Source organism: Columba livia, chromosome 5 (assembly GCF_036013475.1).
Source record: "Columba livia isolate bColLiv1 breed racing homer chromosome 5, bColLiv1.pat.W.v2, whole genome shotgun sequence".
NCBI lineage: Eukaryota > Metazoa > Chordata > Aves > Columbiformes > Columbidae > Columba > Columba livia.
The window spans coordinates 47,702,548-47,729,444 of NC_088606.1; the positions used below are offsets into that span (position 1 = coordinate 47,702,548).

At 39.7% G+C, this 26,897-nt stretch overlaps 1 protein-coding gene across 6 annotated transcripts; it reads left to right on the plus strand.

The window, feature by feature from the left end:
* Window positions 1–729: 729 nt before the first annotated feature.
* Window positions 730–26,897, plus strand: TRAF6 (TNF receptor associated factor 6). 6 transcript variants are annotated; one of them, XM_065064831.1, is made up of 9 exons: window positions 741–877; window positions 7,309–7,496; window positions 9,551–9,877; window positions 16,758–16,908; window positions 17,496–17,654; window positions 18,570–18,641; window positions 20,003–20,080; window positions 22,346–23,230; window positions 24,009–26,897. In XM_065064831.1, exons 3-8 carry the CDS (start codon window positions 9,582–9,584, stop codon window positions 23,225–23,227), a joined length of 1,638 nt encoding a protein of 545 aa, XP_064920903.1. In that variant the 5' UTR covers window positions 741–877; window positions 7,309–7,496; window positions 9,551–9,581; the 3' UTR covers window positions 23,228–23,230; window positions 24,009–26,897. The 6 variants fall into 6 exon arrangements, with proteins under 6 accessions (XP_064920906.1, XP_064920904.1, XP_064920903.1 ...); XM_065064833.1 differs by having other exon boundaries at window positions 773–891; XM_065064834.1 differs by lacking the exon at window positions 7,309–7,496 and having other exon boundaries at window positions 730–877.

Sequence of the window (26,897 nt, forward strand, 5' to 3'; positions counted from 1 at the left end):
CTTCCAGGGAGCATGACATGTAGCCAGAGACTCTGAAAATCACAGGAGAACTATGGCCCCACAACCTCTCCAGATCATATCCCCTCAAACAGCGGGAACATAAGTGCTTGTTGAATTAAAGATGTGTAGGTTGGAGATTCTTACCAAGAAAACTCACCGATGCAAACGACTAAATCCACCTCGTTCTTTTTTAAGGAAATGAACTGTCCCGGTTTTCCACTCCCTTAAAATCGCCCATTGTCGGAAGCCACTTGGGAAGATTAACCTCAGTGCTTCAGATTGAGAGAGAAAAGTATTTCTACTAAGAATTTTTTTTACATTGGGAAATGGCTTTTTTTGCGAATCCTAGGCCATTCACAAAAACTCCCCTCAACCAGCTTTCATTGCCTCATTTTTAACAGCACTTGCAGCGCAGCTGAGTGAATCCTGAAGGTTATTCATGGAAACCTCAGCAGCGCAGAGTGAAAACTGGCATGGCAGTAAAATTCATCGCTGACACAAACACTGGGGACAGTTTATTTCTTTTTTATGCAGGGGATGACAGCCTCACATTTCCGCAGCTGGGGCGAGGCTGCCCGCTCCGGTGCACACAGAGCGGTACGCCGCCTCCTGACACTGACAAAAGCTTCCCGGTGCCGCACCGCGGGGCAGCCCGCGCGACCTGGAGCGCTGCCCGCGGGCGGGGCCCGAGGGCCTGTACCGACCTCACCGCCACTACCCTACTGCCGTGCCCCCTCCGCGGCGACAGGGGGCGTTGCAGCGGACGTGGTGCCTCGGTGCGCTCCGGTTGGTCTGAGCGACAGCCGCCTGTCGGCCTCCCGAGGAGAAGGCGGAAGTGGCGCCGGCGGGGAGCGGCCGGTGGGGCCGCGGGTCGGCGGTGAGTAGGGGCAGGTAGGCCGTGAGGGGTGGCGCGCTGCTAGGCGGCAGCTGGCCCGCCCGGGACCTGCGGGCGGCGGCTGCGGCGGGGCCTGCCCGCGGTTCTGCAGCGAGGATCGCGGCGGATCTGGCTCGCCGGACTCTGGCAAGCGAGGGGCCGGTTGTGACTCCGCCGGCGCGGGCCGTTGCAGGCGTGTATCAGCCCGCGACGCGGAGCGTTTTCCCACCCAGGCTGGGGCTGTTGGCTCGGGAGCGAAGCGCGGTCCTTGTTGCCGGGCGGAGTCCCCTTTTTGCCGAGCCCGGGCGGACCGTGGCGCGAAACCCTATGGCCTCTTGTGCGAGAGCAGGGCGCGGCGGCTCGGCTCACGCCGGTGTCGGTCCGGGACTTGCCGGTGAGGAGGGCCTGCGGTGGAGGAGGGCGGTTGCTGGGCCTCGCCAGCCTGTGCTGCTCCGAAACTGAAACTGTGCTGTGGCTGCAGGGTAGCTGTAGGCCAAGCAGTGCGTGTCCGCGGCAGGGGCTCAGTTATGCTGATTTACTGAGGGGTTGCCTTTTAACTGCTCGGGTGAGCTGTAGGAACATTAGCAACGGGTAGCTTCCGAGTTGTAGTCTGAATTGTTAGTTCCTGTGCAGCCTCGAGTACGTAACCTTAAAAGTGGGTTCTGTTTTTCCAACTGTGAAATGGAAATGCTCAATACATTGTTTGGGAACATTTTAAAGGTGTGCAGGGATAATTTGCAAAACAGGTTACTGTTTCTAAAACCGATGGCTCTGTTTTTCAGTAGAGACTGGCAGTACTTAATATTTATGGTAAACTTATTAGGACGAGTCATAAGTTATGACTTCAATAGTACTTTACATGAATTTCATCTGGTTTAGGTAGGTCATACTGAGCCTTTTCATACTTAAACAGAAATCTCAGCTTTAGGTGGGAGGAAAATGTTCTAATTATATCCCTTATAACTAGTAGTTAAAGCTAGTCAAGAGTATTCCTCTGTGTTTGCCTCTGACAAGCTCTGGCTGCTGCAGAGCTACCGGTGAGCTGTGTGGTTTTTATTGTAACTTAGATACCATTGACAAAATGATTAAGAAAGTATTGATTTAAAGCTTCCATTGAGGGAGAAGTAGGAAAAGGAATGAGGAGCAGAAACAGTTACTGGCTTCACTAACAGCTTGTTTAACATCTCCTGTACATTTTACCTTGTTTTTGCCAACTGTATTAACACTTGCAAGCAAACTGCTTTATTGTTCCATAGTATGAAAGGGCCATAAAACTACTCCCACTAGGATAAGAGGGAAAAAAGGTAATGGAAGTATGCTGATAAAAGCACTTGGATTATTTTCATGGCAGGTATCACTTTGGAGGTAATTCTTCTGCGTATTCCACATTACCTTCAGCTTTTCCCAGTAGCTAAAGATCTGTGGAGCTCAGTCAGGCTTCACTGAATGGGAAGTCATCAAGACACAAATGGCTTTTTAACTTCTGTAGTATTGCAAAATAGTATTTTTTAAAATGCACTACTATATTTAAAAAGACAATGCACACAGTAGTTACTTGTGCTTATAGAACTTGGCTCTCGCACAAGAGGCCATAGGGTTTCGCACCACGGTCCGCCCGGGCTCGGCAAAAAGGGGACTCTGCCTGGCAATGAGGACCTCGCTTCGCTCCTGAGCCAAGTGCTTATAGAATGAAAAAGTCTGGGGTGAACATGCCTTTTCTTCACTTGTTGAGTTTATTATGTCAAGAAGAGTAACTTTTGAATCTCAGCAGCACAAATTAGCTAAACAAATATTTGAAAGTTTGAGTTGCAGACTGTGAAAACTAATGATAAATGGGTATAAAGCATGTCAAATAGAAAATAAAAGTAAACATAAGGTAGAGTGAAAAGCAGAAATATTTTAGTTGTTCCAGAGTGTATACTTGATTCACTGTTTCTTTTCCCAAGATCTCAAATAGTTTAACTAATGCCAGATACAAGTTTAATCCTTGTTGAGATGGTAATTAAATCTAGCCTGGACACTGTGCCTCACAGAAATGACATTTGTTCATAGCCATATTTTTTCCCTGCTTCTTTTTGAAGTACTTTCTGTCCTGATGTTTACTTTGTCCCCATTATGGAAGCATCTTAAATTCTCTGCAGATCTACTGAGAGATACAGAAGGGCACAATGCATATCTCAGAGTGTTCTCAGTGTGCAAAGGGAGAGCAGAGACCCAGAAGAGCAAAATCTCTGCCAAATAATGAAGGAGTATCATTATTTTCAGTAACAATGCTTTGCTTGCATTTGTTAATCTGAACAATTCTCAGTAAAATGTCTCTAGAAGTTAAGAAGTTTGAGTAGAGTTTGGGGGATTCTGGTTTGGGTTGGTTTTGATTATGGAAAAGCCCATGGAAGATTTTGGTGTTAAATACAGTATAGTGCACTTCCACTGTTCACTAGAATTAAATTTGTTTTGACATACTTAAGCAGGATAAAATATGACCATAAGTGGGAATATGCCACCATCTATTTTCATAAGTAACACTTAAGCATAAAAATACATATGTCAATAAAGCCTGACTGCATTCCCTCCAAGAAGTCACCTGGAAAGCTTCAGAAACCCCTGAAAGCCACTCTACTTCAGTGGCAGGAGCTCTTCATAATGTCTAATGAGCTTTTAATATTGTTGTTCAATTATGTTTGCCTCAAAGAAAAATTCTTATTTTAAGTTATCCAAAAGAATTGGGAGTCTTAATAATTAATGCTGTTACGAAAAAGAGTTGATATCTCAACAAAAGGTTTGCGATATACTTGCAGGCTTTTACAAGAAATGAGAATTTGTTTTTCGCAGTTGTGAGTTCTGCCCAGATTTCCTATTGCTTTGACTTGTCTAGCCATTGATAGCTTTGAAATTGAAGTGTTTTAAAAGTATTAATTAAAAGGAACTTGCATTATTTTATATGTTCTGCCTGGATAAGGCCACAGTGATGACAGTTGCAAACCTCATAATGCAAACACACAGCGCTTATCAGTTGTCAGTAGACCATTGATTAATTTGCCTGGGAATAGGTGTTGCAAGTAGCACTTCATAAACAAGTTATCTGAAGTCACTCCACTGGTCTGTCAGTCTCATGACCCAGAAAACTATATTTACAAAACTCTTCTCAGCAAGGCAAAAGAAGAAAACAGAAAAGTTCGGCACGTTTTTCTGTCCATGTGGTGTTGAAGGTATTTCCCCTGCTGACTGTGTGCTGGCCAGGCTGCTAGCAGATAATTAAGTTCATGAACTTCAAATAAGAAAAGGAATTTCCAGTAGATTTCTGCATTGATTTTTCTTATTTATATGGCTACTCAGTAGGAATTTTCTTGGAAAGGGCATGTAGAAATTAATTGTACTTAATAATTAATGATTTATATTCAACCTTTTCTATTTCACGGTAACTGATACTCTCTCTGTACAGTGTTTCTTCACCTTTGCCAAATGCTTGAAGGTATTGTTTCATATTTTAGTGCAAATAGGATACAACACCTACTTTTGTTTCCACCTTTTTATCCTAATTATAGTGTAATTTCCCAAGCAATCTGAAGATGTCTTCTGGTACCAGTAGTATTTTTCGATTTAGAGAAGTTTCTGAATTAATCCTGTGGCGCTTTGGAGCATGAAAAATACGTGAAAGTCCTACCTAAACTCTATTATACTATGGGACTCTTGAAATTAGAGTACTGAGTTTTGGTGTGTGCATTAATTTAAAATATGGGTGATTTTTAATTCTCTTTTGCAATTGTTTTTGTCAATCATGAGGTACGTTATTCTTGCGGGGGTTTGCTCTTCTGATCTGACTGTGCTCTCTCAGATCAACCTAATCACTTTGTAGTGCAGCAGTGTAAATACCAATATAGCACAGGATACTTACTTTCTTTGTGATTTGATCTTGAGGTTGGAAGAGTATGGGGACTCACTATAGTCTTATCTGTGTCTTTTCTGGGGCATGAAGGTTTGATCCTTAGGGCATTCCAGACTCTGCAGCAGAAATAATGATCGAACAAATTCTGTCCATTACCATTTGGCCTGGAAAGCACCTTCCTTTCCATTATCAAACAATACAGCTGTTGCCTCAGAGAGAGAAATCAACCTTTGCTGGTGCAAAGACTTTGGGTACCTCACGTGTGCAAGCTAAAACCCATTATCTGTCTACAGGGCAAGTCTGGTAGGACTTCCTAGCTCTAGAAAAGGGTGTTTCAGGTGCGTTACCAAACATAGTTTTAATGCTCTATCTGCCTGAGGAACTTCACACTAGTGAAAACATGAATTACTATGGAATGATCCAGTTTAATTTCAGTTGTTCCTTGATCTGAAGGCTGGATATTGTCCAAAAAGAAAAGTTCATAAAGCAGGCTACCAAAATGTTTAATGTATTAAACTACCAATGACAAAAAAAAGCATAGATTCTAAAGGCTGTGATGTATACATTCTAAATTAATATTCACATATTGTTGTATTTTACTCAGTTTTGTTCAGCACAAAGGAAGAATCACAACTATTATAAATAGGAAGAAAAAATAATGTGGTTTGGGGGGATGTTTGTTTTACTTCACTGGTAATCTATTTTGTATTTAAAAGGGTAGCAATTTGATGTGAATTTTGGCAGACATACTGGCTTGAGTTTTAAAATCCATCCCCTTCTAGCCTGAAATTTTTTTAAATTCTCCAGGGGAGGAACATGCAAAATTTCTGCAGTAGGCTCATGAATTGTCTGTTCTGCCTTCATCAGGGGAAAGACATCAACATTCAAAGTATACTCTTCTCTAATTGGTTTTGCTCTAGCACAGTTCTATTCAAGAAGGTTGAATCTATGTTCCTACTCTTGGAGGGTAAAAAAAAGTGCCACAGGAAATAGAACTAATTCATACTACAGTAGTTACAACTTGTAAATGAATTGTTTTAAACTGGTAGAGCAATCAGGCCTGTTGATGGTCTGAGTAACAACACTGTGGATTTTGATTTGGAAAATTCTGCTTTCCCCCACACCTGTAAATGCACGTGGAAGAGAAGGATTTTCCTCACAGATAAGATTAGATGGATGAGAGTAGGAGGAGGAATCCTATCTTATATAAAACATGAACAAAATTAAAAATCTGGCTTGTTTAAACCTTGTTTAAGTTGCCTCTTTGTGCCTGAATTTCCCTATTTAAAAAGAGGAGCCATTGATACTTGTATTTCTTTTTTTATGAACCCCTTGTTCATATGTAGACAAAAAGCTCCATGTGGGAGTGGATTGTATCACTGAACAAGGGGATTTTTGTGCGAAGACTCGGATGTTGACCGGTTGCGGTGACTCATACATTAAAATTACTCTGGTATAGGATTTTTGTTTCTGTAAACTGAATGTACATACTTGCTTTGTAGAAAAAAAATTGGCAAAGAGAACACTACTTGCACAGCGCTTAAATCTGAAAAGTGTTCAACTATCAAGATTGTACTGAGTCAGATCTTGTTTTCTTCCTTATGAGAACAATATTTCAAACATTATCTATTTTTACGAGGAACAGCCCAAGAGAAGATTTGTGCGCTTCTTTGCAATTAATGTGACAGCTGAATTTGGGTAAAGCTATTATATTTTCCTCTTTGCAGCTTCCTGAATTCCTTTGTGATACTGGTAAAGGGATACATGTTCCTCTTCCCTTTCTTAGTCTTACTAAATATACCCTTATGGCTTAGAATAATATGCATTTTTCAGTCCTAGGCTCGCCTGTAGATTCTGATATCCTGCACACCAACATTCCCACTCCATTGGCCTAACTTACTTCCTGTGTTTTTTTGTGAAATATGGCTCATGCTCTGCAGCGGCTGTTAAATAGAAGTTATGTTAGTTTAACAACAGAAACAAGTTGTTGTTTGGGGTTTTTTTGGATTTTTTTTTTTCTTCAGAGACAAAGAGACGTACTGATGGCAGTCTAAAAAAATCTTTCTGTTGCAGAGAATCTTTCTAAGCATTGATTTTTCTGCTTCCATTCTCAGTCATTGGGGGAGCTCCTCAGTTCCATGGGATTAAATTGATTATGGTTGGACTATGCCTGAAGAAACTGCTGAGAATTTAGCTGGTGTTTATTTTGTTTTGCTGTTGTGTTTAGGAGCCTTGATTATAAAAGCCTGTTGTGATAGATAATGTATAGGATAATACGCGGAGTCAGAGAACAACAATAGAAGTAATTTTGTTTCTTGTTTCCAGCCTGGGCCCAGGCAAAGTCCCCTCAGAGGCAGGGTAGATGCCTGTCAAGGGCCTGCTCCCCAGCCACCCCACAAATCTCTGCCCCTGAAGCAGTCATGAGGAGCAGGGAGGCCTGGGGAGGGTGGCACTGAGGCATGTGGGAGGCCTCAAGGCTGAAGGGGAGAGAAAAAAACAAAGCAAAAAAGCCAAGTTTTGTTTTAAATTGTTATTCTTGTTTCATTAGGTGTAGGGTCTTCTGCCCGTGGCTGTGGGGCTCTCTGCACACACTGCCAGCTCCTGACACTGAGGGTTTCAGTGCGGAAAGGTGTCTACCCTCCATGGGGATCTTCACACATAAGTGAGGCGGCGAGAGGGAGACCACCCAATTTACAGGATGGCGAGGCTTGGTTTGCTGCAGAGATTTGGGCAGTGGTAAGGAATACAGTGCTAGGTTAATGGTTGAACTTGATATTAAATGTCTTTTCCAACCAAAATGATTCCTTTAATCTATGACATTACTCTTTGGATGCAAACAGCTCTGCTGTAATTTCTGCATAAAATGAGCATTGCTGACCAGTTCAGTACAACTCTATAAACTGTCAAACTCTGCTTTGAGATTCTGTACCTTAACAGTATTTTAGAAATGCCAAGAACGTTGCTCTTCAGATACTCCTTATACCTCTGCATACCTCAACAACATGCAAAGTCACATATTTACACAACAGGTTTGGTTATAACTGTAACTGACTGAAATATGGCAGCTTTGCCTGTTTGATTTTCTTCGGTACATCTGCCTTTTTTGTTGTTTTTCTTTTTGGTCTGGATAACTGAAAAAAAAATAGCTCATACACTGTTAGCATGGGTAGTATTGCTAATTGTTTATCATGTACGTGGCCTAAAGCACATTCTGTAGTGTTGCATGTGTTCAAAATATATTTCCAGTAAATGCTAGTTGAGTTTTTGTGTGATTAGTATTTCTGTTGATGTAATCTTCAGGTGTCATGTAATAAGTGCCCAAATAAAACTACCTGTATCTCCTCCTCCTATCCATGAACATTTTGTTAAAATGACTTGTGATGTTCAAATTCTGATCAAGGCAGGAAGTAGTTTGGTTTTGTGAGCTTGTGGTCAAGGTAACCTTATTCATTCTGCATCTCTCACTGCCCCAGAGTCTGCAGTAGTGATGCAGATCAACATTCCTTACAGTTCAGCTCTTGATTAATCCTTCGATTTCCATCACTAATATGCTTTAAATGATGTGATGGTATTACCGTGAATGCAGCAGGTGAACATTGCAAGAGAACTTTGCTTATACTGCTATGCAAAACAGATCAAATCCGGGCTTAGTGGGCTTGTTTTGCATACCTGTCTCTGTAACCCTCAGCCTACTCATAATGCCTTGTACCTGGAGATAACCTCTATGTTTCAGAGAAATGTCATCTATAGAAAACTAAACACATTAGGATTCTAAGAAAATGGTTGTACCATTAAAAAAATCAGGGAGAGGAAAATTTCTTGGACTTTTAGAATTTGTATTTGTTGTTTACGGCTTCTTTTAAGTTCCCTCATTCTGTGTAGAAACATTGTCAATCTGTTTGGAGATACCAGTATGTTTTTTATTTCATACCTGTGAGTTCAGCATGCTTTGTGAACAGTATTTTAAAACAGGCTTCACTGTACCATTCATCAGTCTTCAAGGAAATGTGACTTTTATCTTCTGTTCTGCCAGTCATGTCCCTTGTTCTCCATGCCAGCTAGACTGGAAGAGGGAAAGGAGAGCAAGAACTTTTTTCAACTACTACTAATTTGCAAATAGCTGTTATTCTGTGGAAGTATTAGCCTTATCTCGTGTAGCTTCTTACTCAATTTAAAGTCCTATTGGCAGTTTTAAAATGTTATAAGCAGTGTTGTGTATATGAACTTCATTTGCAACACAGCATCTGCTTCATTTGGGTACTTGGATGTGCATTCTATTTATGGACATACACCTAAACTGATTTGAAACGTATACTGTAAATTGCTATATACAAAAAAAATTAAGTAACATTTATTCACTTAAAGGAAAATATGGAATTGAGCTATTTCATCCAATAAAACCTAGTTTTGTACAGCATTTTTCATGCAAATTTTATTTGAATGCTTTAGAAGTAAATAATACTGAAAGGGTAAAGAGGGATTTTCGGTAAATGCAGCAAGAAGAAATAGTATTCCTCTTTCTACAGAAATTAGGTAGTCAGATGAAAGTGAATACAGAAAGTGTTTGTGTTTGAATTAGCCTGACAGGATGCAGTACACATTCCTATGTATCACAAGATAAGTAAAAAAGATAGATACAGAAACTGGGAGAAGACAAAACCAGTCATTTTGAGTGGAACCAAATCTCTATCACTATTCCAGCATTCCTGGTCAGAAATAGGATTTGTTCTCGACTGGAAAGGAAGATCTTGGAATATTTGAAATTAATACATATTTTTGTCACCTTGCAGAGCATTTCTGTGTAGCACTTGATTAGCTACTATGAGCTTGCTATATAGTGATAACAGTTGTGGAGCCCAAGACGTGGAAAGTGGCTGCTGTGCAGCCATGGCCAGTGCCTGCAGCGTTGGAGCAAAAGAAGACAGCATAAGCATCAGCAGTGGGACTGGAAACCCTCCAAGTTCTTTCACAGAGGAACCACAAGGATATGATGTGGAGTTTGATCCGCCCTTGGAAAGTAAATATGAATGTCCAATCTGTTTGATGGCTCTTCGGGAAGCAGTGCAGACACCGTGTGGACACCGTTTCTGCAAAGGCTGCATTGTCAAATCAATAAGGTAAAGGAAAATTTATGGAAGTTACTTTAAGCTGGGAGGTGTGGCTGACACACCAGAAGGCTGTGCTGCCATCCAGCGGGACCTGGACAGGCTGGAGAGTTGGGCGGGGAATAACCTGATGAAATTTAACAAGGGTAAGTGTAGAGTCCTGCATCTGGGCAGGAACAACCCCAGGTTCCAGTATAGGTTGGGAAATTACATATTAGAGAGCAGTGTAGGGGAAAGGGACCTGGGGGTCCTGGTGGACAACAGGATGCCCATGAGCCATCACTGTGCCCTTGTGGCCAGGAAGGCCAATGGCATCCTGGGGTGTATTAGAAGGGGGGTGGCTAGTAGATCGAGAGAGGTCCTCCTTCCCCTCTACTCCGCCCTGATGAGACCACATCTGGAATATTGTGTCCAGTTCTGGGCCCCTCAGTTCCAGAAGGACAGGGAACTGCTGGAGAGGGTCCAGCGTAGGGCAAAGAAGATGATTAAGGGAGTGGAGCACCTCCCTTATGAAGAAAGGCTGAGGGAGCTGGGTCTCTTTAGTTTGGAGAAGAGGAGACTAAGGGGGGACCTCATTAATGTTTATAAATATATAAAGGGTGAGTGCCATGAGGATGGAGCCAGGCTCTTCTCGGTGGCCAACAATGATAGGACAAGGGGTAATGGGATCAAGCTGGAACACAAGAGGTTCTGCTTAAATTTGAGAAAAAACTTCTTCTCAGTGAGGGTAACAGAGCACTGGAACAGGCTGCCCAGGGAGGTTGTGGAGTCTCCTTCTCTGGAGACATTCAAAACCCGCCTGGACATGTTCCTGTGCGACCTCACCTAGGCGTTCCTGCTCCAGCAGGGGGATTGGACTAGATGATCTTTTGAGGTCCCTTCCAATCCCAAACATACTGTGATACTGTGATACTGTGAAATTCACTTACCAAAGCAGAGCACTTTAAGGACAATGTAAACTTAATAGAACTGCTTAAGGTGCATTACAAGTGAGTGTTAATAGAACTCACTCAGGTGAGATTGCACCTGGAGTACAGCATCCAGCTCTGGAGCCCTCAGTACAGGAAAGACACGGTCCTTTTGGAGAGGGTCCAGAGGAGGGCCACCAAAATGATCAGAGGGATGGAATACCTCTCCTATGAGGGAGGACAGGCTAAGGTTGTTCAGCCTGCAGAGTTGGAGTGTCCAGGGAGATCTTACTGTGACCTTTCAGAACTTAGAATTTGCCTATAAGAAAGATGGGGACAGACATTTTAGCAGAGTCTGTTATGATAAGACAAGGGATAATGGTTTTAAACAGGAGAGGGCAGATTCAAGTTAGACATGAGGAAGAATGTTACAATGAGGGTGGTAAAATACTGGCACAGGTTGCCCAGAGAGGTGGTAGATGCCACATCCCTGGAGACATTTAAGGTCAGGCTGGATGGGACTCTGAGCAACCTGATCTAGTTGAACATGTCCCTGCTTATTGCAGGGGGTTTGGACTAGATGACCTTTGAAGGTCCATTCCTACCCAAACTATTCTATGATTCTATGAACTCTGGGATTTTGTGATTCATTAAAGATGCTTTCTAATCAGCACCATGTGTGGCCAAAATGTCATATGAGTTTGGAGGTTGGATGTATCTAAATATTGTGCCATTTATACAAATTTACCCAGTTTATGAACCTAAAAATTTGAATGAGTAAACATTAAATAATAATTTTAAAAAGATAGCTAAATTATCTAAGTAAATTTCATTTTCAACTCAGGATTATAAAACCGGTCTTTTCTTTATGATTGTTTCTCTTGATAACTACAGGCAAGTACAGACAACATGGTTTCTTGGTGCAAATACGTCAATTTATGCTTTCAGTTCTTCACTTGAAATCAGCTGCCTCCTTGTTGAGCTGGAAGAGAGAATGTAATGAGGGAATGGTCTCAAAGCAAGCACTGAGGGAGGAAACTAGGTGGCACATGGGGGAGTGGGAATGAGATATGAAGGCAAGAACAGGCTGGGCTTTAGAAATGACTGATGGAAAGGGTAAGGAAGGGCAGAAAGTACACTGGTAGAGTGTACTACCCTCAAACCTGGAATACAGTCATCAGTGTCCCACACATGTCAGTGAGTATAGGAACACATTGATAGAAGGCTAGATATTATGCTGTAGGTTTTTTCCTTCTCAGCATAAGCTGGGTTTTTCTTATCGATTGCTCACTTGGCTCAAATGTCACAGTGCTTTGGTAGGAATCTAAATATTTAATTCTGTGTGACCCACGTATAGAATTCGTTAATTTCCAACCGTACTTTGCACACCTTTGTGTAAAGATCACCAAACTGTCTTAAGTGTTACTGTGCAAAGTTGTTTTTCCTAGACTTTTATTTTTAGAATGCAAAACTGACATTGCTCTCTTGTTTTCCATACCATTTATCCATAGTTCTTTTCCGTTTATTTTTCTCCATGGTCCATCATTTGTAGCTCATTAAATGAACAGTATGCCAGTAACAGTGTTCTCTGAATAGAGTATTTTGTTTCTTCAGCTTCTCTGTAGCTTCTGTCACTGTTTTATCTGATGCTACTGTATTTCTTCATGGCATCCCTTTTAGAATAAGGAGGGAAATGTTGGAGCTGAGTAAGAGAAGACAAATTTAATTTTGTGTTACCTACAAATGACAAGAAAAGATCAGGCTGTTTTCCTTCCTAGCAAGTGCTGAAATTTATTTTTATTGTGTCTGTGGCACAGTTCTTGTTAACATTAGTTTCATCAATATTTCTGAGAAAAGGATGCAAATGCATTATCCAGAAGATGCAGAATACCACCAGTGTTCACCTATGAAAAGTGACTCTCCTTGTGGCTTCTGCAGAGGAAGCTGAAAGAGATTCGGTTCTCCACTGATCATACCATGAGATCACCCTGCTCCCTTAGTCCCTTGCCTTGTTCACAGTGTTCCTACTTCTGCAAGAAAAATATGTCAGGCCTTACCCAGCTGCATCACTCAGTGGTATTCGCATCAGCCGGGTGCATGGAAGGAAGTGAAAAAAACCCCAAATCTGAACCTGTCAGTTTTGACTGTAATCCAGTTCCCTATGCACTAGCAGTTGGCTTCACTTTCAGGCCTTTGCTTTGCAAATTCCAACTTAAATTATTTCAAATGGTTAATGTACATAATTTAATGCATGCTTGTAAGAATTGAATTAGACATTTATACTAATAAAGGCCCTGAAATTTTGGAATTTCTTGCTCTGAGGTTGTTCTGTTTCTTGGCAGTAGTGTTTTTGTACTCTTCTTTAACTGGGCTATTTCTACAAGAAAGAAAAAAAATCTTTAAACATTCTCATGGGAGTATGTCTATAAATCGTGACAGTAGATTGGTCAGTACTTGAGTATACTGAGCTTTAGAAATGTCTGCTCACCAATTACTTCAAGATAACAGAATTCCTAGCCTGAAAACTGATGAGAAAATGCTAAACTTAAAATTACCAAAAATAGGTGTGTCGTTTCCCATCTTTCAGATCCTTAACAGCTAGGGTGATCACGTTTTCTAATCCTTCTGCTGATGAACTTCACAGTCACAGTCCCTGATTAGAATTTGCCACAGGACTGAGTGAGGAACAGCGTTGAACCCATGCTCAGAACACAACATCTCATGGCAGGTAGAGAAACTTCCTTCTTAAACCCCAAGCATGGGAAATGGTTTCTCTTCCTATTTAAATTAACAGAGCATTTGCTTTGCTTGAAGTTTTAGGTCTCCAAACAGTTTCAGTGACCAGAAGCTTTTGCTTCTTTTACACCCTTGTCCTGTTTTACTTCTTTTCTATAGATAGTGTTGACTGCTTCAGTGAATACCAAACACATGTGGAAAGCATTTTTCCTCTTGGAGACTATAGATCATCATTGTAATATTTCCCTCATTCCCCACTGAAATCTGTCTTTGGAATGCAGTTTGAGTGAAGGCTTGTGAAAGCAAAGTAGACAACTTAAAGTGTCAGGACCATCTGAATCCCTGAGGGGCTGAATTGCATGCTTAATTGGGACCCATGGACCAAGCTATTGATTTGGAGTATATAATGTTTTTGGTACAATATTGATTTGGAGTATGTAATGTCTTCAGTACCATATTGATTGATGTCATTGAGAAGCTTCTGCAGAACTAAAATGAAAATGGAAAGTGATTTTTACATTCTCGAAATACTATTTATTCATTAAGTGATTGTTACAGCCTTTATTTAATCAGGAAAAAATTGCTTCTGTTTATTCTTTGTTTCCTTGCTGTCTAGTTCAAGAGAACACAGATGAAGGATTTTAAATTATAAAGGATGGACAAGCAGCTTTTGAGTAATTGCTTTTTGTGACTTACACAAGCAATTGTAGTTGCCCATGTTGACTAAGTTGTGGCTGCAACCACAAAGTTTTTTTTAAAAGGTTTTAAAGACTGAAGTCTTAGATCTTGCAATGTGAGGGACATGATTTGACCAGATGAAGCTGCCTCACAGAAAGTCTTCTTAAATAAAGCTATCTGAAGTGCTTTGAAGTGCTATGATTTATGGTAGTGAAGAAGCTTATCTACAAACACTAGTTTACTAAGGTTACTGTCTACAAAGCTCTTTCTAACAAAGAACTAAGTTTTAGAACTAGGTTCAGATGCAGTAGCTAATTTAATTTCACTCTAGTCTTTCTTCTCCTGTATCTTAGGTCAAAGCTGACTTAGGGCTTGTAGTAAAGCTCAACAAAGATCAGTACCTCTGTTTATTGGAAAAGTAGAATTATGATCTGACAAGGGGCAGCAAGGAAAGCCTTGGGTGCTAGCAGTTCATCAAACAGCCACCATGGCTGCAGTTAAAGTGTATGCCAACTGTTTCAGCTTCTAGTATAAACTGTTCAGGTGCTAAACTAATGGAGCACGACTTTTTCAAACAAAATTATTCTGGCTTTACTTTTCATATCTATATTTTAATTTCAAGGGAAATTATAGGAACAGCTATTGTACTTTGTAGCAGATGACTATTGTTTCACAGGTACTGTTGTGGGTGGCACAACCCAATGTAATTCCAGCATAGCAAAGCCTTCATTTTAATGTAAATTAGAACTGAAGTGCATGAAGTTAATTCTGTTGATAGCAACATCTTTGTCTGTAGATGGATCTAAGCAGCTTATTAAACACAATCCCAATACCTGTAAATGGTGTTTGAAGTCTGTTTAATATACAATAATTTATTGCTCTTTCCTTACTGTAATAATTGGAAAATTGCCATTCATTCTTATTTTACTCTTCATCTGCTAGTTATTTAAACTCTGTATCTAGTAATCTTTATTTAAAATTAATCTGGTTTTGGCTGTTATACATGATTAAATTTTCTGTGTAGAAATAACACTGTTGTCTTATCAGCAGGCCTACTAAACTATCATATACTTCACTAAACAGGGCATTTGTAACCAAGTTACACCTGTGAAAACTGATTTCTGTATGTTGCCTGTGAAATGGGGGAATGTTTCTGAGTTATGACAAAGATCAGCACGCTTATTGTAGCTCAGGGAGCTATGAAGCAAAATGGCCAGCTAGCTGTTTTCTTTTTTCCACTTATTTAGGAGTATGACTATCAGACTTGTGGCGAGATAGCTTTGGTAAAGCAAAACGTAGGAAAGGAAGTTCATTGTCTCTTTCCAAAGTTTCATCTTTACCCCTGCTTCTCCTAGCAGCATTGGTGATAAAGGAGTTGCTGAGCAATTATTTCCTTTTCCAACAAAGAACACAAACTCCCTTCTGGTCTCCACAGCCCACTAGGTTCTACTTCCCCTCCTGCTTGCCAGCAGTGACAATGATCTGGCCTTTGATCTTTGTGCCACAACTGCTCTCTGACATTTTTCCTCCCCATGTATTTTTCCATTTTATTGCTCTTTCCATTAGCATTTCATCCCCGAAGCTTTGATCCTTCATGCCTCTTCTACTGTATTACTTAATTATGAATAGATATGTTGACCTACTGCTTTCAGAAATTAGCTGATACTGAATGTCTTTTTAAAGGAAGATTTGGTGGAGGTGATCCTTTTCTTACTCCATTTCTTCCCGTGTTTGAATGCAGGCGAACAGAACCTGATGAAGTGGAACATGGTGTTAGTTCTCTTGTGCAAGTTATATGCACCTGTGTTTCACCATCAGACTCCAAACTTTCACCAGTTAGCACTGACTTCCTGTCTGTTGGCTGTTAAAATGGCTTCAGATATAACACCCAGTTCTAAATCCAGTGCAATTTTCATAATTATTAGTAATTTTTGTGCTTGGAGTTTATTCACCGTTCTTTGCTGTATAAATAAAAAAAATTGAAGGATGGCCAATGGATCAAATGGTTGTACAACAAAAACAGCAAAATAGGCTACATGAAAAAGAATGCCAAATAGATTAAGTGAATCTGGGGGAAGAAAAAAAAAAAAAACACCAAAGCCACGTTTTTGCTTTTTATCTCAGCTATGATCACACTGGCTGCTTATAAAGTGAGAAAGGAAGGAGAGAAGGTCCAAGAATCTTTAAAGGATTGTTTTGAAATAGTATGGGAAATATTATTTGATCTTTGAGCTATGTGAAGTGCTTACAGAAATGGCACCATAAGTTCTTAGTTTCTTTACATCCTCCTCAAGTTTATTTCCAGAGTATCTATCACAGTATTTGTCCAAACAAAAACAATTGAATTAGAAAAGTGATGCATCCCAGTCATGCCACCTCTAATGAAATGTGCGTATTGTCAGTTTCTCTGATGTACCGTACATACTTTCTTCTAATTACCACGTAAATGCTATTGTTTTCAAAGACTTTCTTAATGTTATAATTTTGCCACTAATGTCTTGCTACTGTAAAAATATTTTAAATGAAGGGTAAAGGAAATTTGGAGTATCTTTTTCATTTATGTGTTATAGAGATGCAGGTCACAAATGTCCGATAGACAATGAAATTCTGCTTGAAAATCAACTTTTTCCTGACAACTTTGCTAAACGGGAAATACTGTCATTAATGGTTAAGTGTCCCAACAAAGGCTGCAGTACGAAGATGGAGCTGAGGCATTTAGAGGTGAGAATTAGTTTTGAAAATATGGGACCTTGTTTCATGGACAAGTAAAAATTCAAGATAACTTAACATAGATGGTCATACCTGATACCTGTTTATGCCAATTCAATTCATTGTTCATTCAAGACTATAGCTGCACATGTTTGTTTTTCGATGAGTCTTCAGCTGTAGTTAGATGATTCTTAAGGGAACTTCGTAGTAGATGAAAATTGTACTAATGCAGCTTTCTCTTTAGGATAATTCATGTTTCTTTTTTGATCAACTGTATCTGTACTTTAAACAAGTTCCCTAAAGTCAGTCTAATATTCCCTCAAAGCAGCTAGATATATTAGTTGAAATAATTGTTTTGGATAATAATGTACAAAGTTAAAAGGAAAAACATAAAGGTGAATTTTTACCTGAGAGCATTCTTAAAGCTCTGAATACACAAAGTCCTGACAATCACAGGCTGTTGGTAAAGTCAGCATAAATGTATAAGGACTTGCTTGCATGAAGATTGTGATTTGTTCCTCTTGTACTGTGCTTTATGAAAACAGATGAGATCATAGTACCTATCTGTAGTATCCAATCCCTCTTTTGTCCTTGTTCAGGACCACGAGTTGCAGTGTGATTTTTCCACAGTGGAATGCCCACAGTGCCAAGGAGCCTTCCAGAAGAACCATCTGAAAGAGCACATGACGCAGGAGTGTCCGAGGCGTCAAGTCTGTTGTCCAAACTGTGCCACATCTATGGCCTATGAAGATAAAGAGGTACTTAGTAGGAGTCTCAGTTTTTCGACGTTCCCTCGTATGGGTTTGCTTGTAAACGGAACATCAGTTAAAAAAAAAAAAAGTGTGGGTTGATCTAGAAGAGCTCTTTATGCATCATAGGTGAGAAGCAGCAAACTCAGGACATTAGTCTAGAACAGATAAAAAAGCTGGGGAGAAGATTACACCTACTTCTTGAGAACTCTATGATCTGAAAAGACTTGTCTAAAAAAAAAAAAAACATTGATTTTTTTTGGCCTTACCATCAGAGGGGCCAAAGAAACACACAGTAACACACTTTTTATGCCTAGCAGAAAAGATATGTCAGGAGATAAATCTCTTGGAGATATCTGCTAAGGCACAAGACCAAGATAATTTCTGAATTCTTTTGGCTCTGTATTTTTCACTTGGGTGATACTGGGGATAGTCCTTTCCTTTTTGAGCTTCCATTTATTATCTGTATATGGATGTATTCTATCTCAAAGGCCATTAATTTTATGATATCATATTGTGATCTGAATATGTTAACTGAATATCTTATGATAACATATTGCAGAAGATACCTCTTATAGTCCAACAATACAAAAAAAAAAAAAAGCCTTTAATATAGCTGTACTACAACTGAACATGAATTTCAGGAACATCTGGAAAAATTCAGACTCCTTTGGAGCATAAGAGCTTTAGGAAATAAAATATTTGCAACTTTATGAATCTCTTTTATGAATCCAGGAAAAAACAGTAATTCTAAAAAACATACTATTAGGGGCAAAGGGATTGTCTTTGTTTCACAGTTGTGTACAGCTAAATGCAAAATTCAAAACATAAATAAAAATTTAACATCTTATCAGAGGTGATTAGCACTCTTTTAGATTTTGTAACTTTATTGTTTTTTTCCTCTCTTTTTCTCTAATACTTAAGCTTCATGACCAAACCTGCCCACTTGCCAATGTATTTTGTGAATATTGCAACACAGTGCTCATCAGAGAGCAGGTAAGAGACTACTTTTCTCCGTGTTTAATCTGGGTCAGATATTTTGTATTTATATTGCTTCTTTAATATGAAATTAAACTTCAAGAAACAGTTTGTCTGCCTGCTAATAAATCTCTACCTGTCTCTCTGAAAATGGTGCATCCAGTGCAGGTGTAATACTCTTCCAAATGCTGCTCCAGCTTACAATTGCAATCTGTTAAACTCTGTAGGATTTTGGGCTGCAGATAACTAACTGTGTTTAGCTATACTGCTTCTTGACAGGGGACATGGTGCATGTTTTTGATCTTGAATGGAGGTGAAACACCAAGCAGCTGCCAGTGGTTATGGCTGACATTAGAAGACAAGGCTTTGATTTGGGCAGAGAGGGAGGGAGAGTAGTTGTAATTGGAAAGCCCCTCTTGGAAATAATTTACCGTCAAACTGTAGAAGCTGGCTGGAATTCTGCTTGGCCATTACTCTTGTAATAGCCATTATTACTTCTTCAATAATAACTTTATTGACAGGAAAATGATCAGTGTTATTTAATATGTAGCCTGTCCCTGGTTGAATGGGATGGCAACTGTGTTTATGACCTGGGTTAAAGAATGATCTTCTCGAATTGAGGAAATACTCTGTAAAACAGGCCTGAGTTCAGTAACAACAAAGGCAAAAATCTGTGATTAGGTAGAATAATGAACTGCAAAAATAGGGAACAGAGAATGCTAGCCTGGGTAATAGTTTGAAATTAATGGCTGACCTATATTTAGCTTGTGTTCTGCTTCATCATGATAGTTAAACAAGACAAACATACTGGGTTATACAAATAGGTGTTTTGTCTGTGAAACCCAGAATTATCCTTTGCTCTGTTTAGGGCTTGTAAGGCCTCAGCTGAAGCTGTCTGGATTTTTTTCAGGTGGGGATGGATAGGGAGGATCCAGAGCAGTGAGATAATTTGGTCTGAAGAACACAGACCATAAGAAAAATTTAAGTAACTTGAACTTTTTGAGAAAGAGGATAATGAAGAGATACACGACAATTATATGGAAGTATTGCTTCAGGAGGGAAGGAAAGGCACAGTGATCTAGCTTGAGGATAGGCTAGAAACAAAAGCCATTTGTTCTAGCAAGAAAACCTGAATGTTTTCTGATGCCTAATGTAAAAACAAAGGCAATGAATTGTTAAAGTACATACAAAACCGAGATAATTTTTATCATTGGCTAACATTTTTGTTCAGAACTTCCATATTTCCTTGAGAAATTATATAGGTATAAAGTGATCTGACTTGAGATACCTATTCAGAGTCCATCCAGACATATTCCTTTTGGGTGTTATAAAAGAATGCTCTTGATGGAAAAATTAATTTCAAATCTGATTTGGTTTAGATGCCTAACCATTATGACAATGATTGTCCTACTGCCCCGGTGCCATGTTTTTACAGTGCTTTTGGGTGTCCTGAAAAGGTAAGCCTTTTATCAGAATCATGAATTGCAGACTTTCTGCATGTTTTTCTTGGTGTTCTTTTAATGTGTTTTTCTATTTCTGTTTGATTTACCAGCCCAAATACTCAGTTTTTTGTGTTGTGTGGTATCGATTTTTTTTTTTGTTTGTTTTGAGGTACCTTAATTCTAAACCACTACATATTAATACACTGCCTTTCAAAAGTCCTGTTCAAATTTAAAAAAAACTCTGTGAAGTATTTGCGTGATTAATTTTATTTTATTAATCCATGACTCTTTTCTCAGCTTTCTTGTCAATAAAGTAGCTTCTAGCCTTTCTTCCAAAGCTGTGACCAAATACATTTATGGCTCTTAGAGTTCAGTGAAGAATCATAGAATGTCCTGAGTTGGAAGGGACCCACAAGGATCATCGAGTCCCAACTCCTGTCTCTGCACAGGACAACCCCTAAATTAATACCACATGTCTGAGGGCGTTGTCCAGTCTCTTCTTGAACACTGTCAGGCTTGGGGCAGTGACACCTCCCTGAGGAGCCTGTTCCAGTGCTCCAGCACCCTCTGGGTGAAGAACCTTTTCCTAATGTCCAACCTAAATCTCCCCAGCACATCTTCCTGCTATTCCCTCAGGTTCTGTCATTGGTCGCCAGAGGGATGCTATCAGTTCCTGCCCCTCCTTCTTGCCTTGTGAGGAAGCTGTAGACCGCAATGAGGTCTCCCCTCAGTCTCCTCCAGGCTGAATAAACCAAATGACTTTAGCTGGTCCTCATATGGCTTCTCTTCTGAACCCTTCAACAACTTCATGGCCCTCTTCTGGACACTCTCCAGTAGCTTTATATCCTTTTTATACTGTGGTGCCCAGAACTGCACACAGTACTCCAGGTGAGGCCGCACCAGTGCAGAGCAGAGTGGGACAATCACCTCCCTGGCCTGGCTGGCAATGCTGTGCTGGGTGCGCCCCAGGACACAATTAGCCCTGTCAGCTGCCAGGGCACACTGGTGAATCATGTTCAACTTGCCATCGACCAGAACCCCCAGATCCCTCTCCGCAGAGCTGCTTTCCAGCATCTCATCCCCCAGTCTGTATGTACAGCCAGGGTTGCCATATCCGAGGTGCAAAATCCGGCACTTGCTCTTGTTGAACTTCAGGGGTTGGCGATTGCCCAGTTCTCTAGTTTGTCCAGATCCCTCTGCAGGGCCTCTCTGCCCTCCAGAGTGTGAACAGCTCCTCCCAATTTTGTGTTATCCGCAAACTTACTTAGTATTCCATCAACTCCTGAGTCCAAGTCATTTATGAAGACATTGAAGAGCACTAGCCCTAAGATGGATCCCTACAGAACCCTGCTAGTGACTGGTCACCTGCTGACATAACCCCATTTACTAGAACCCTTTAAGACCGGTCCATCAGCCAGTTGCTCACCCACTGCATTAAGTGTTTATCCAGCTGTATGCTGGCCATCTTGTCCAGGTGAACACTGTGAGAGACAGTATCAAAGGTTTTACTGAAATCCAAAAAGATCACATCGACAGACTTCCCTTGGTCAACTATGTAGGTAACCTTGTTGTAGAAACAATTAAGTTTGTTAAGCAGAACTTTCCCTTCATGAACTTGTGCTTAATGGGACAAATGACTATATTGTCATTCAGATGTTTTTCAATAACTCCCAGAATAATAATCTCCATGATTTTGCCAGGCACAGAAGTGAGACTGACAGGCCTGTGGTTGCCAGGGTCATCCCTGCTGCCCTTCTTGTAGATGGGGACAACGTTTGCCAGCCTGAGAGTGCTTTAAATTTGACTGAATTCTAAAATTATTAAATCTGGATACTCTTATTTCTAGTTAGCACCACGCCGTAAGAAATGCATCTTTTTACTTCACCATTTCCACATCAGTTTTCATACACCTTTGTTTTTGATAATACGGAGCATTTTAGCAAATCAATTAAGGGAGTTAAGGAACTACAATGCTGATTTAGAACACATAAAAAATACTTAACGTACTTTTTTACTAACACTTTTTCACCATGTCTTTGTATTGTGTAGAACAATATTTGCCCACTTGCATTTTAACTTTTTTCATTTGTCGTAACATTGATCTTAAATTTTGAGCCCTCCATTGGTAAAGTGCTACTTTGTCACATCACCTCTTCTTGATTCACATTGCAGTTTTTCTCACATAACAGAAGCAACAAGTTGTTTGATTTTCTTCAGAGCCACGTTTAAGATTGCAGAAAACTTTTATATGTTCCTAATGCAACTTCTCTTAAATTCTAGATGCAAAGGAATGAACTGGCACGACATATGCAGGAGTTCACTCAGGTTCATATGAGAATGATGGCTCAGAGTTTTCAAAATATCAGTGTTACTGCTACAAATCCTGTACCCTTCATCAATGGCCTACCCTTTGAACCTGCCCTCTTCTCACATGTGTCACACACCGCATATGATTGTAATCCAGAAGTTGAAAACTTCAAAGAAACTATTCAGCAGTTGGAAGGTCGTCTGGTAAGACAAGATCACCAAATCAGAGAACTCATTGCTAAAATGGAGACTCAGAACACTCATATGGCAGAACTCAAACGTACAATCCGCAATTTGGAGGGGAAGATTAGTGAAATGGAGGCACAGCAATGTAATGGTATTTATATCTGGAAGATTGAGAACTTCAGTGGACTTCAGAAAGCCCAGGAAGAAGAGAGACCTGTTGTGATGCACAGTCCTGGATTCTACACTGGAAAGCCCGGCTACAAGCTGTGTTTGCGCCTGCATATTCAGTTACCAAATGCTCAGCGTTGTGCTAATTTTATATCTCTGTTTGTCCACACTATGCAGGGAGAATATGACAGCCATCTGCCTTGGCCTTTTCAAGGCACTATACGACTTTCTATTTTGGATCAATCAGAAGGCCCTGAAAGGCAGAATCATGAAGAAGTAATGGAAGCCAAGCCAGAATTACTAGCTTTCCAGAGACCAACAATTCACCGCAATCCAAAAGGTTTCGGTTATGTGACATTCATGCACCTGCAAGCCTTGAAGCAAAGAACCTTCGTAAAGGATGATACCCTTCTGGTGCGCTGTGAAGTTCTAACGCGTCTAGATTTAAACAGTCTCCGCAGAGAAGGATTTCAAGCTCGCAGTACGGATGGAGCTATGTAGCCTGTAAGTCTTAAACAGAGTAATGGAGCCACTAGTCATGTTCTTCCACCACAGATTACAACTGTGTGTTGCATTTCTAAAAGACCACAGTTGCCAACATAGTTGATCTTCACCTAAATACAGCTTTGTTGTTGCTGATATACTTCTTTTTTCTGTACAAGCTCATATGTTCAAATATTTGGTATTGTTCTCTATTAAAGTAATAAGCTACTTCTATAGCAAACTAACTGAATGAAGTGGTATTAATCAAAACTGTCAACAAGAAAATCCTGTTGAAGTACCTGTACATCTCAGTTTGGTAAAACATGAGTAATATTAGAAAAGATCTGTAGATCTTTTTGCCTCAGTGCCTTGAAATTGATACTGTAGCAGGGAAGTAGCTAAATTAATAAAGATGAGGGTTGGTTGGTCTGTTCTTTCGTTTGCTTGTTTTCACAGAGCTTGGGAAAGTTGACACAGTTGCTATATTGACTTATGTAGAATTTTGAATTGCCTATGCTTCCCTTGAAACCGGAAGTCAGGTTAAGACTTTGCTCACATAACCTAGGGTTGAAGTATCCTTTGACCCTTCCTTGCTGCTGAGTTAGCTTCAGGAAGTTACATGTCGATGTAGAGTTGATACTAGTAGTTCTGAAAGACATGTCATAGTGTTGTGGAGAAGGCTAAATGACTGAGCTGAGTTCACTGAAGAAATATTTGTAATGTGCTCTGAAAGCACCCCCCCCAATTCTCTTTATCTTGATAAATAAATATTAATAAATATTTTTTGTGTGTTCTCCAGGCCCAGAATGTCTATCAGCAGAGAGATAAAAGTGTAGTGTTTGAATGAGATACCTTTGTGCTGGTGGAATCTTTTCCTAGTGCTACATTTTTCAGGTTGTGAGTGGATACATGAGCAAAGGTATGTACTAACTAGACAGGATGATAGAGAATTTGTTTTACTGTTGTTGAAACCTGAATTAGTACTAAATCTGAACTTGTGAACTGCATCTGTTTGAGTGATCTCTTGGTGTTCTGGATGATGTATGATCTGTGTAATCTCCTATGAATTCTCAGTGGACAGGTGGCCACATCAACATCCAGCTGTCACGGGTATTTCCCATCCCTTTAGACAATAGAAGCTGGGCCACCCTTAACACTTTGGAAAGGAAGAAAAGCCCTAATAATTAATATTAGACAACATAAGAAAAAACTGCAATCCTGTTTGCTCTTAGGAAAAAAACCTGGCTTCCGTAGCTACTCATTTACCAAACACTAGAGTCACTATGTCAAGAATTCATGAGCTTCATAACATGTATTGTTTTCTATACTGGTTGTATGCCGTATAAATGTTAGTTTTGACCAGTCAAATCTGAGTAGTTCAAGGCCACTGGTGCTAAAAATTTTAACTTATGGTGCTGATAAAGTTCTGAATATTGTCTTTAAAAGGAGGGAAGAAAAAGGTTTTGTTCACCCCATAACTTAAGGATACAGTCTGATACTGGAGAAAGAAATAAGCCCTATGTCAGCGTATGCGTGTTATTTCTCCAAACTAGTGAAGACACTGATTCTTAAAAGATACTGGAGAGTATTCCAACTGTGTGGCCTCATCAAAGCAATCCTATGGGGATCATCGGTGGGGAAAGTGCATATGCTTAATATATACAAGGCTAATAAAAGATCACTATAGTATATTGATTTTGGAGGATACTCTCCCTGCCTGCATGAGATTAAAAGTTCCAGGACCCAACAAATGACTTTGTTTATCGTATCCAGATGAATAAAATTTTTTTTGCAGATAGAGGCTATTAGCTCAAGAAGGATTGCATTGAATGGAGTAGTCACTACTGAAATGTGAACTTCCTGGCTAATGCTAAATGCAGTCAGACTTATTTAGTGTGTTTTGTGTGTTTAGAAGACAGGTGTGTATATAATGCTTTAAAATTGTCTTTTTAAACCTCTTAAGTATTTTTTTATGCTGAATAACCTCATCCTATTAGTTGTCTTCAGTTAGAGCATTCCTAGTAGTTAAACCATTCTTAACCAAGTGCTTTAATGTACATGGCAGTGCCCAGACCCACTGTATACAGAAGGCACTGTACACTAGTTCTCCAATCACTTTCAAGCTCTTGTTAGTTATCCATGTTTTCCCAAGATGCTGAAAGACCACCTTTCTTTTTTCGGGGAGGAGAGGTGCGGGAGAGGGGTGCAGATGAGACACTTCTAATCTGAGAGCTTCTTCCTGCCCCAGTTCCTTTCTCAACCATAGTGTTATCAATAGAAATTTCCTTAGTCTGTGTTCTAATAGACCTGGTAAGTGCATTAATACTTTCTTTCCTTTTGAAGCTTTGCATTATGAACTGAATTTTGCTTTGAGCTCTATCTGATGTACTTCTGCCTTGGGAGGAAACTCACTTTGGTGGCAGGTTCAGGAGTTTAAATTTTTCAGGTTAATATTATACAACAGCACAAACCAATAGGAAATAGAAAGCTACTGCATATATAATACTGTATTAGCTACAGTAATATGAATGCCTTATTCACTGCTGCTATTCTACTGGTTTTGTATTTTAATATTACCAAGTAGAACTCTGACTGATGCCAAATTACTGTAATACCAGAGTTTTACAAGAGACTTTCAGAGCTAATTTGCTATCAGTTACATCTTTGTCATGAAAAATTATAAATGTTAAGGAAATGTCTATTCATCAACTTGTTCCACTTTCTTCTTCCCCCACCTTCCAAGCTACTCTTCATTTTAACTGCAGTTCCAGAGCTTTCTCGTACAAATAATATTATTTTCAAGTAAGGGAAGAACTATTGTTACCATCTCAATTTATAGTCTTCATGACCACTGTCTTTTATTCAAATTTTTCGAAGGTTAGCATGAAGAGATTAAGTTTCTATGTGAAAATGTATTTTCACTGAAACAGCCCCTTTTATTTTCTCCTCCCTGCAAATCTGATATTTTCTTCTGAGAAATCATGGTGGATCAAGGTATAATTGCTAGAACTACTTAAGTGGAATCAGAAAGGAATGCAGTGTCAAGAGTTGTCTCTAAAATAAGTATGTGTATTTAACCAGTTTTCTGTGTAATTTCTTGAGTTCTGTAACTCTTGAGGCTTTGTACCATTATCTCAAGGTGGTTTAGAAAGTGGCCTGGCTTCTTTTATCTTCCAATTTTCTGTTGTCTAGAACGTGTTTTAAGTCAGCCATGCTTAGTATGTGTATTTGCAAAGCTGCTATGGCATAGATTTGCGAATTATAATATAATGCAAATGTGGGTTTGCCTCTGAATGTCTTCCCTGCAGGGCAGGGAAAATTATTTTACTAAAAATGTTGGTATGTAATATATATGTGGGAGCTCAGATGATGTGAGATGTATAGACTCGTTTTTTAAGTGGTCTCATGGTATGCCTGGTTATGTTGATATCAAGGGATTAAACTTGCTAATGAAGTAAGAACAGAAATGCCACCCTGATGTCATGTAGAGTCACTTTCACATCAAATGTATTGATGATGGATGCAAAAGATTATTCTAGGATCAGTGTTAAAGGTTAGTATTGATTTGAACAGAATGAAAGTACTCCTATTCCCTTGGAAGTACTGATAGATTGTTTAATATATTTTGTAATTAATGCAATGCTATATTTCTGACATGATTTTAAAAAAATAAACTAATAAAACTGTG